Below are 9942 nucleotides of genomic sequence, written 5' to 3'. Positions count from 1 at the left end.
CAGTGGCTTTCCAACTGGATTCTAGCTCCTTCCTGAGGCCCAGACGCATTTCTGCCCGTGGACTCTGAAACACCCCTATAACTACATGGTAAATTCTTTGCTGCTTAAGATGGCTCAAGTTTCTTTCTTTTACTTGCAACTAAAAGAACTTTGACTAATAAAAAGGAATGCAATGGCTCCTGTTTTTTCTTGGCATGCTTCCTATAGGTCAAACTCTGTCTTAACTGTTTTTCGTGTATTTACTCATTTAATTCTCCCAGCAACCTTGTGAGGAATATACTAGTAATATGAATTCCAGGAGACTGAGGCACAGAGGAATTAGGTGGCCTGCCCAACACCACACAGCTAATAAGGTGCAGAACCAGACCCAAAGACAAGCCAGCTGGTTCCAAAGTGTCTGCATTTTACTGCCTCCTTTGGCACAGACCTCCATGTCCTCGTGGTGGAAGGCAGCATTCTGGTAGTGATGAGGCACACACTCGCAGCCTTCTGGGTAATGACCATTCATGAGCTCACAGCACTTACTGATATTTCCTTTTCTTCTTCTTCTTCTTCTTCTTCTTCTTCTTCTTCTTCTTCTTCTTCTTCTTCTTCTTCTTCTTCTTATTGGGTAATACTCACCTGAGGATATTTTTCCATTAATTTTTTAGGGATAGTAGAAGAGAGAGGGAGAGGCAGAGAGGGACTGATGTGAAAGAAACACATCAATTGGTTGCCTCCTGCATGCAACTCAACCAGGGCCCAGGCTTGGGAGAAGCCTGCAATGAAGGTACATGCCCTTGGCCAGAATGGAATCCGGAACCCTTTGATCCGCAGGCCAACACTTTATCCACTGAGCCAAATTGGCTAGGGCCTTACTGATTATTATGTGCCAGCTTATGTTCTAGGTACTAAAGACAGTGGTCAAGTTTGCATTTTAGTGTAAGTGAGCTGGGAAGCCATTAGAAGGGCATAGCAGGGATGGGGGGGGCGGTGATGACAATTCAACATTGATAAAGGGGCGCTGGAATATTGTCACAGAACATAGGGGGAAAAATGCTCACTATGATTGCAGCCAGTGTATCGACTTCTGAGCCCTCACGTGACATGTCTTGGAGGTTGACTGGGTCCTCAATGAGTAGGTGAAGGCAAGAGTCAGTAAAACTGGGTATTGTTATAAATGTAATTACATTTCTAGCCAAAGAATGGCAAGGCCTGGAGAAAAATTCACCTCTATGAAGACATGAATTTCTGTTCAGTGCTCTTTTCCCACTGCCTAAAGCAGTGCCTGACATATTACAAGAGTTTAAAAGGTACTTGTTAAATGAATAAATCAAAGAAGGCAGAAAGGGAGATAGGAGCTAACAAGCTTCTAGCTAACAATATCCATAGTATTACGGGTGAGGAAACTGAGATGTTGGGTGGAAAACTTGCCCAAGATCATGTCGTTAATAATTAGCAGAGCTGCGTTTCAATGTGAGGCCTTCCCGGCTCCCTTTACACCACAATGTGCTGGTTCCAAGAGAGTCATGTCACAAAGACCTGAAAGGGGGCTTCGAAGGTGGGGCTATTGCTTAGCAGCCAGTTTAGGTTCTAGCCTTCATTTTCTTGGTTGAAGTCCACTTATGAGAGCAGTGACTCATGGCGCTGATGCATAAGAAAAAATGGACTTTAGAAAATATCTTTCAGAAGGAGGTCTTGTCCAGAGATTCTTCTTGGAATTCTTCCAAGACCTCGCTACCCAGTCTGCCTAAGAAAAAAAAGAAGAAGAAGATGATCACCCATCCATTACTTTGGAACTTCAATGATAAAATCTCGAACACCGCCAGTACGTCATGAAAACTCATTCTTTCAATGTTGGTGTCTAACTGGAAAGAGATGGGGGATGCACAGGATTCCATCAGGTCCCTGATCTGGGTTGGGGGTGGGGAAGTGTTCCTCTCACCAAGTCCATGAGCTTTGACACGGGGTGGCACCCACCCAGATGCAAGGGCACTGGTTTTTTTCATTTGTAGGAAGGTACCTTTGGAGTTAGCTGTAGCCCTGGGCATGGAGGTGATGGATTGGAAGTGCATTGGACATTTGTTAAATTCCAATTATAGGTCAGTGCCTTGCTGTGCAAGATTTGTCCCATGGTGTCTCCTAAATTCCATGGCAGCCTTAAGAGGCATGAATGGTGAGAGCCATTTTATAGATGAACCAAGGCTCAGGGAGATTGGGTAACTTCCACAAGGTCACGTTGCTAGTAAACGACTGACTAGTAGGCCCTATTGGGAACCAGTTCTGAGTGGCTTCAAAGCCTGTGTTCATTCTTCTCCCCCCGGAAGAGAGTGGCTGGTATTTAAGAAAGACTGGAAGGTGGGACTGAGAAAGTTTATTTTCCTCTCTTCCAAACGGGATACATCCGTCCTCTGGCAGAATCTGGGTCATGGGTTCTCAATCCTATTCAGACCCAAGTCCTGCTTTGAGTAACAAATTATTTGTAACATTTTGAAACATTATTTTGCAATTATTTTATCCTAAAATCAAATTCATGGCTAACATTACCTACCACATATAATTTCAAAAACAACATAATGCCATAATTTTAATGTAAAGGAGAAAAAATAATTCTTAATAAAATAACATATAAATGCTCAGATATGACTAAGTTTTTTGTATGTTTTTTATTGACTTGAGAGAGAGAGAGAGGAAGGGAGAGGGAGAAAGGGATAGGATAGAAACATCAATGATGAGAGAGAATCATTGACTGGCTGCCTCCTGCACATGTCCCTACTGGGGATGGAGCCCACAACCCAGGCACCTGCCCTGACTGGAACCAAACTGTGACCTCCTGGTTCCTGGTCTGACACTCAACCACTGAGCCACATCGGCCAGACAGATTTGACTACTTTAGAAGACAATGAAGTAGTAGGACTCTTGCACCATTTAATGACTAATGAATAAGTATAGAATTAAGAGAGAAGGTTAGATGCCATTTCATAGAAGCAGTGTAGGAAAATAAAAGAGCAGAATTGTGGCTCAGTGGTTGAGCGTTGAGCTATGAAGCAGGAGGTCACGGCTCGATTCCCAGTCAGGGCACATGCTCAGGTTTCGGGCTCGGTCCCTAGTGGAGGGCATGCAGGAGGCAGCAGATCAATGATTCTCTCTCATCATTGTTTGTATCTCTCTCCCTTCCTTCCTCTCTGAAATCAATAAAAAAATATATTTTTTTAAAAAAATAAAAGAGCAGAATTATAAATGGACACCTTTATCCCTAGGGTTTATTTCCTTAAGGTCCCAACTACAAGCCCAAGGTGTTTTCCAGTTCTCCTTCCTCCAGGGTCAGCCTAATTTTTGCCCCCCAACTTTCAGAGACTGTTCAAAGTTCTGCTCAAGTCTTCTGCTGTGCAGCCAGCTTTTTCATTAGCAAATATTCAAAGGGAAGAGCAGCACCAACTGTTGGGTTTCGGCAAGAAGAATTCTTATCATTCTCAATGTAGAGATGAGGAAACGGGGACTTGGACATTTAAGTGACTGCCCACGATTTAAAAACTATTAAAACTTCTGTGATTTTGTTGCTCCTCTTAAGGCTTCCAGCCCTGTTACAACCTTGCGCTCGCTCCCTTTTGCAGCGGTTCTCAACCTGTGGGTGCCACCCCTTTGGGGGTCGAAGGACCCTTTCACAGGGGTCGCCTAAGACCATCGGAAAACACATGTATAATTACATATTGTTTTTGTGATGAATCACTATGCTTTAATGATGTTCAATTTGTAACAATGAAATTGGGGGTCACCACAACATGAGGAACTGTATTAAAAGGGTCGCGGCATTAGGAAGGTTGAGAACCACTGCTTTAGGGGGACAAGGAGACTACCTGATGGGGAAAGGGCTTGAGGAGCAGGAAAAAGGGGGCCTAAGAGGGGCTAATAGGGTCCCCAATTCCCCTGCTCGGGTTGCCCTGGGAGCGCACCTCCATAAGCCATCACTGCAGCGGCTGCTACTAGTCCCTGGTCCTAGTAGCCCCAATTTCCAGGCATTCTGAGCCCCAGTGTCCCCTCTCTCCTCAGCACACTCCCAGTGGCCCTTGGGCCCATCCTTCACCCCCGCAGCCCCAATAGTCACGGGTCCAGCAGAGCCATCTACCGCCAACCCAGTTGCAGAGTCCACATTCCCCTGGGCTTTGGGTCCGGGAGGAGGTGCGGTCCCGCCCTGTAGGTGGCTGGCTTCCAGGGCGGGCGCTCCCACTTGCTGCGCAGGCGCAGGCGAGCTCAGAGCAGAGGCCCGCGAGGCTAGCGTCCATTCCCTTGGCAACGCAGTACACAAGTGCTAACCCAAACAAGCGTCAGGATGGGCTTCAACAGAGGGGGTGAGGAGGGTTGCGGTGAAGGGGTGTAGCGTACAGGGGAGGAAGACTGGGGGCGGCTGGGAAAGACGAAGTGGAGGAAAGGCCGTTGGGTCCCCTTCATGGACTTTGGTCTGGTTTTTGCAAAGCCCTGTCCTCTGCTCAGCCTCCCCGTGTCTCCCCGCCCCCTCTAAGGCACTCCCTTAGATCCCCCAAGTGGCTCTTCTCCTCTTTCTTGACCTTCAGGACCTGTGGTTCAGCACCCCTTCGGAACAGGAGAAGAGAAGAAGATCTTTCCTTACTTCCATCCACACAACCTTTTGGGAAACACGTTTCTCCCTCTTAGGGGAGCACCCCACAGAGGGCCTGGATGTTACACAACAGATACTGTGAGTATTCCCCTTCCCTGAGGTGCGTCTCCAGTTCCCCACCTATTTAAAGATAGCCAAGTTCAGTGGAAGAAAAACTACAGAATGTGTGACCTTCAGGGTCCCCAAATGAGAAAGTGCCCTTATTTTCTGCAGCCAGCTGTCAGGGTCAATGTCATAGATGAAAGGACCAGTCCTCCCCGCTTCCAGCCTCCATCCAACACAAGCCCCACTCCATTCCCACCTCCAAAGACTTATGAACCAATGCCAGTTACCCACCCATTAGACCAAGCCTGGATTGTAGATGTGTTGGTAGGAGAGTTCATGAAATAATATGATCAGATACACTTGCATTAGAGCAAATCCAGCTCTGTGGTCAGAGGACTGGATTCACTGGAAGGCAAAGAAATGTCGCCTTACCCAGGCACATTCCCCTGCAAAGTTACCTGTTACTCATGTCCTTGTATCTATGGTCTTGAGTCGCAGAAGTCAAGAAGTCAAGAAGTCAAGAGAGAGCAACTCCTGCAGAGAAGATTCTTTCTAAGTCCATGCTGTTTTCATGACGATAACGTTCTCTGTGTTTTTCTTTCTTTGTTTGTTTTAAAAAAAATATTCTACCCGAAGAGGTATGATTGGGTACACAACCTCTCCAAAATCCCGACCAGTAAAAAAGGATATATTTTGGGAGCCAGAACAGCCGTGAGGTTTAAGCCGAATAAGGTTAGAAATGGTTGCATGCACTTCAGTTTTCGTGTGATCCATGGTGTTGTATGTATTTGCATTGGGAAGCACAGGGCAGTGAGTGGGAGGTTACCTAAACAGTATGCTCTGAAATTAAATAAATAAAGACATTTAGGCAAAAGCCATTAAGCCTATCTGAAAAGCTTGGGCTAATGCATTGGGAATGTGTGTGTGTGTGTGTGTGTGTGTGTGAGAGAGAGAGAGAGAGAGAGAGAGAGAGAGAGAGAGAGAGAGTCTGGGAGAGTGAGAAACAATCATCAGGAGAAATGGTACCAAATTAGAGTTTCAGTGCTGACTGAGACACCTGATGTTAAAGTACTGGAAGCTTTGTTTATATGTATCGGATTATCTTGTCAGAAAAACAGCCCAGCCTGTTGTGGCAAAGTGGTTGAGCATCAATCAATTCTGAGTCAGGGCACATGCCCAGGTTTAGGGCTGAGTCCCCAGTAGAGAGCGTGCAGAAGGCAGCCGATCAAAGATTCTCTCTCATCATTGATGTTTCTATCTCTCTCTCCCTCTCTCTTCTTCTCTGAAATAAATAAAAATATATTTTAAAAAAATTCCACCCTGACTGGTGTGGCTCAGTTGGTTGGAGCATCATCCAGTGCACCAAAAGGTTGTCAGATTCCCAGTCACATACCTGGGTTCTCTCCCTCTTCCTTGCTCTTAATTCAATAAACATATTCTCCGATAAAGATTAAAAAGAAAACAAGCCCAGCCAGCGTGGCTCAGTCGTTGAACATCAACCTATGAATCATGAGGTCATGGTTCGATCCCTGGTCAGGGCACATGCCCAGGATGCAGTTTGCAGACTCAATCTCCAGTGGGGGGCGTGCAGGAAGAGGTTGATTTCTACAACCTAAGCAGGATGCATTTTTAGGTAGTTGGTTTTCTACCTATCATAGGCCTATTTCTGTAGCTTGAGATGGTTAAACCATAGCTGATACATGAACCAGACATGAACCAGAAGAGGATGAGTCTGAGGTGTGTGTGTGTGTGTGTGTGTGTTTTACTTACAAGGCTTCACATGCATACCTGTGTATCATCTTCTAACATATTGATCTTTTTCTTGAACACAGGATCTGACACCTCACCCAGCCACGTACCAGACAATAAATCTTCAGGAGGGAAAACAAAAACAAAGTTTTGCTCCCTTTAATGTCATGTTGCCTCGATTTATGACACACTCAAAGGACATGAGTTTTCCTGGGTATGTCTCCTCTTTTCTGGGGAACTTCAACAGAAAGCGATAGGAAAGGAAGGACAGGCACAAAACCACTCATCTTTAAGATTCAACCTCTTTTGCCTTCCAGATCTCTGGCATCATGGAAGTGTCAATCATAGTGATTCGTTTAACAAGTATTTATAAATGTGCCAGGCAGTTCTGTGGGTTCCAGAGATGTTGCATTGAACCCATCACACAAGGCTCCTGATTTCTTGGAGCTTACATTCTAGAATCCAGATAGATGAGGAGCAAATAAGAAAATATCAACAGTAAGAAGGAGAGTGGCCATATCTGTATTAGTCTGACCGTGACACATTCGAGAGTTAAAGGGTTCACCTTATGAATAACTATACCAAGACAGTAGCCATAAGCCAAGACTGTCGTGAGCAAACCAAGCAGAACGGTGACCTGGCAATGGACTATGAGGACGATAAAACAGGATGAGGATATAATGCTGAGTGATGCATTGACTGGAGGCTACTTTATCAAGGGTTGTGGAGAGAGGTCTTTCTGGGAAAGTGAGTGACACCTAATTAGAAAGACATGAACAGCTGAAGGTGCTTGCCCAACATTAAAAACCTGATCAGTCTGTTGCCTGTTATCAAGGAGTTAGACCTAGTTCAGGGACAGCTTACTGATGGGATTCACAAATAGTCACTAAGTCATTGACATCATGTTGCATGTTTTGATTTCTAGCCCTGACATGTACAACCCACAGATAAAGCCGCCCGCAAAAGTCACCTGGCCAATGAAATTTGGATCTCCAGACTGGGCTCAGATCCCATGTCTGCAGAAAAGGACCCTAAAAGCTGAGGTAACAACACTGGGCTTCTGTAGAATGTTATCTAGTTCTTCCATAGGGGCTCCTAACGGGGAGTCTGTGAATGAGCTTTGGAGAGTCCTGTTCCCCTGAAATTATACGCACAATTTTGTGTGTATATGCATATAGGAATTTGGGGGAAAGTTGTACAATTTTATTAGATTTTAAAAAAATATTTTTATTGATTTCAGAGAAGAAGGGAGAGAGAAACATCAATGCTGAGAGAGAATCATTGATTGGCTGCCTCCTGCATACCCCCTACTGGGGATCAAGCCTGCAATCCAGGCATGTGCCCTTGACCAGAATCGAACCCGGGACTCTTCAGCTACAGGCTAATGCTCTATCCACTGAGCCAAACCAGCTAGGGCAATTTTATTAAATTTTTTTTAAAGATGTGCATGTCTGCACAAAAGTTCTAGTGAATCTTATTTAATCCTCAATTTGTGGTAGGTACAGGAGAATTATCCTATAAAATAAAAGGCTAATATGCAAATCAACCGAACGGTGGAACAACTGGTCGCTGTGATGCGCACTGACAATCAGGAGGCAGACGCTCAATGCAGGAGCTGCCCCCTGGTGGTCAGTGTGCTCCCACAGGGGGAGCATCACTCAGCCAGAAGCCCTGAACGGGGCTCATAGCTGACAAGCGCAGTGGCGGTAGTCTCTTCCGCCTCCACAGCAGCACTAAGGATGTCTGACTGACGTTAGTCCCATGGAGAGTGGGCCTAAGCCATCAGTCAGACATCCCCTGAGGGATCCTGGACTGCAAGAGGGTGCAGGCCGGGCTGAGGGACCCCCCTCCCCGAGTGCACAAATGTTATGCACCAGGCCTCTAATCTGTGTATGATAGAGGAGGAAATTGAGACTCAGACAGATTAAGTGATTTTTGCAGGCCACACATGAATCTAGATCTAGATCCATCTAGAGAATGATGGAAAAAACCCTGCTCTTTCCATCCTGTCACTTGAGTATTAGATCATCAGGGGGTTGTAGAGCATTCTGTAAGAGCATGGATTCTGGGGACAACTGCCTGGGTTCAAATCCTAGCTCCAGTACTTACATGATGTATGATCTTGGACAAGTCCCCTACTTTTTCTAAGCCTCAGTTTTCATATCTTTAAAATGAGTATAATAATCAATCTGATAAGGTTGTAAAGATTGAGATAAGGTAGAAAAGCATTTAACACAGAACCTATAATAAACGCTTAATACATGTTAGCTACCATAAATTCCAAAGGTGCCTTTTATTTCCTAGTGGAATTTTGGATAAATTTCACATATACTTATTACATCCCTGATGTATTAGTATAATTGTGCTAGGGCCTATAGGTCACATTCAAGAATTGAACATATGATCTTTGTTTTCAAGAAGTTTACCAGTTAACTCTTAGAGATTTACCAACTAAAAAAAAAAATTCTCAACATGATAGACACCAAAGTAAGATGATAAAGAGTCACTGTACATACAAACGTTGAGAGAATCAGCCCTGGCTGGAGTGGCTCAGTTGGTTGGGCATCGTCCCGTGCACTGAAAGGTTGCCGATTCGGTTCCTGATCAGGGCACATGCCTGGGTTGCGGGCTCAATCACTCTTATATTGATGTTTCTTTCTGTCTCTCCCTCTCCCTTCCGCGCTCTCTCTCTCTCAAATAAATTAATTAATTAAATAATTGAGAGGATGACTGAGGCTAGGTGACTGTGGGGTGGGGGCTAGCTAGGCCACAACGGCTGCCATGGGCAGCTCTATCTTGCACAGCCAGGAGGACCAGAGCCAAAGGGCTCTCCTCCGCGTTTGGTCTGAGACAACATTCTCTCCTTGCAGCTGCCCAGCGACAAGGACTTCAGAAGACATCGGAGCCGTATGGCCTACTTGAGCCTGTTCTACGGTTCAGAAGCTGGGTCTTCCTTCACCTGCTCCTCCAGACCACAGCATCTCCCCAATGGAGGACCGAGCTGCTCCTCTCCCTCTGCACTGTGTGGCCTGCTCCTCAGCCAGCCTGAGGCCCAGGGAGGGGCAAGGGGCCCTAAGTACCCCGTGAGAGCATAAAGGCCAGTTTGGTGTTGTATTTCGGCCCTCACAGCAACTATGTGGAATGCGAAGGTTTCTTTTTTCTCTCTCCAACATTCTGAAGTTGGGGATTGGTCTGGTTCATGTTCTTTTCCAGAATGGAGAGAGGAAAGCGCTGGAGTAGAGTGCTGGGAGGGGGCATGACCTCGGGTGGAGGCCTCCCATAGATCCCACCCCGGCCTCCGGTCTGCGCACAGACCTGCTCTCCCTCCCGGGTTCTCTCCCATCGCTCAGTGAACAGACCCCCGGACATAGCTGCTGCTAAGTTTCATTTAGAATAAATGACTAAAAGCAGAACACACACAAAGAGGACATTTTGGAAGGAACTTCAAAGACGTTTGGAGTTTCCCCGATTTATTCATTGCAGGAAGTAAGACTGTAGTGAACAGAAGGGGTCAGGGTAGTTGGAAATGGTGC

The 9942-nt window shown here is 45.8% G+C and overlaps 1 protein-coding gene across 1 annotated transcript; it reads left to right on the top strand.

Annotated features, from left to right (window-relative positions):
* The first annotated feature begins 4309 nt into the window (after positions 1 to 4309).
* On the top strand, positions 4310 to 9504 carry PIFO (primary cilia formation). Its single transcript, XM_006092628.3, has 6 exons — positions 4310 to 4328; positions 4551 to 4693; positions 5297 to 5392; positions 6493 to 6623; positions 7335 to 7452; positions 9280 to 9504. Exons 1-6 carry the CDS (start codon positions 4310 to 4312, stop codon positions 9502 to 9504), a joined length of 732 nt encoding a protein of 243 aa, XP_006092690.1.
* The last annotated feature ends 438 nt before the right edge of the window (positions 9505 to 9942 follow it).

Source organism: Myotis lucifugus, unplaced genomic scaffold (genome assembly GCF_000147115.1).
Source record: "Myotis lucifugus unplaced genomic scaffold, Myoluc2.0 scaffold_101, whole genome shotgun sequence".
NCBI classification, from domain to species: Eukaryota; Metazoa; Chordata; class Mammalia; order Chiroptera; family Vespertilionidae; genus Myotis; species Myotis lucifugus.
This window is presented reverse-complemented; position numbering and strand designations above follow the sequence as displayed.

What these genes read in the sequence shown, in the direction of transcription:
- PIFO (XM_006092628.3), top strand. An exon ending in GATGTTACACAACAGATACT is followed by an intron (nt 4,694 to 5,296) that starts GTGAGTATTCCC and finishes TTCTACCCGAAG; the next exon opens with AGGTATGATTGGGTACACAA. An exon ending in TGAGGTTTAAGCCGAATAAG is followed by an intron (nt 5,393 to 6,492) that starts GTTAGAAATGGT and finishes TCTTGAACACAG; the next exon opens with GATCTGACACCTCACCCAGC.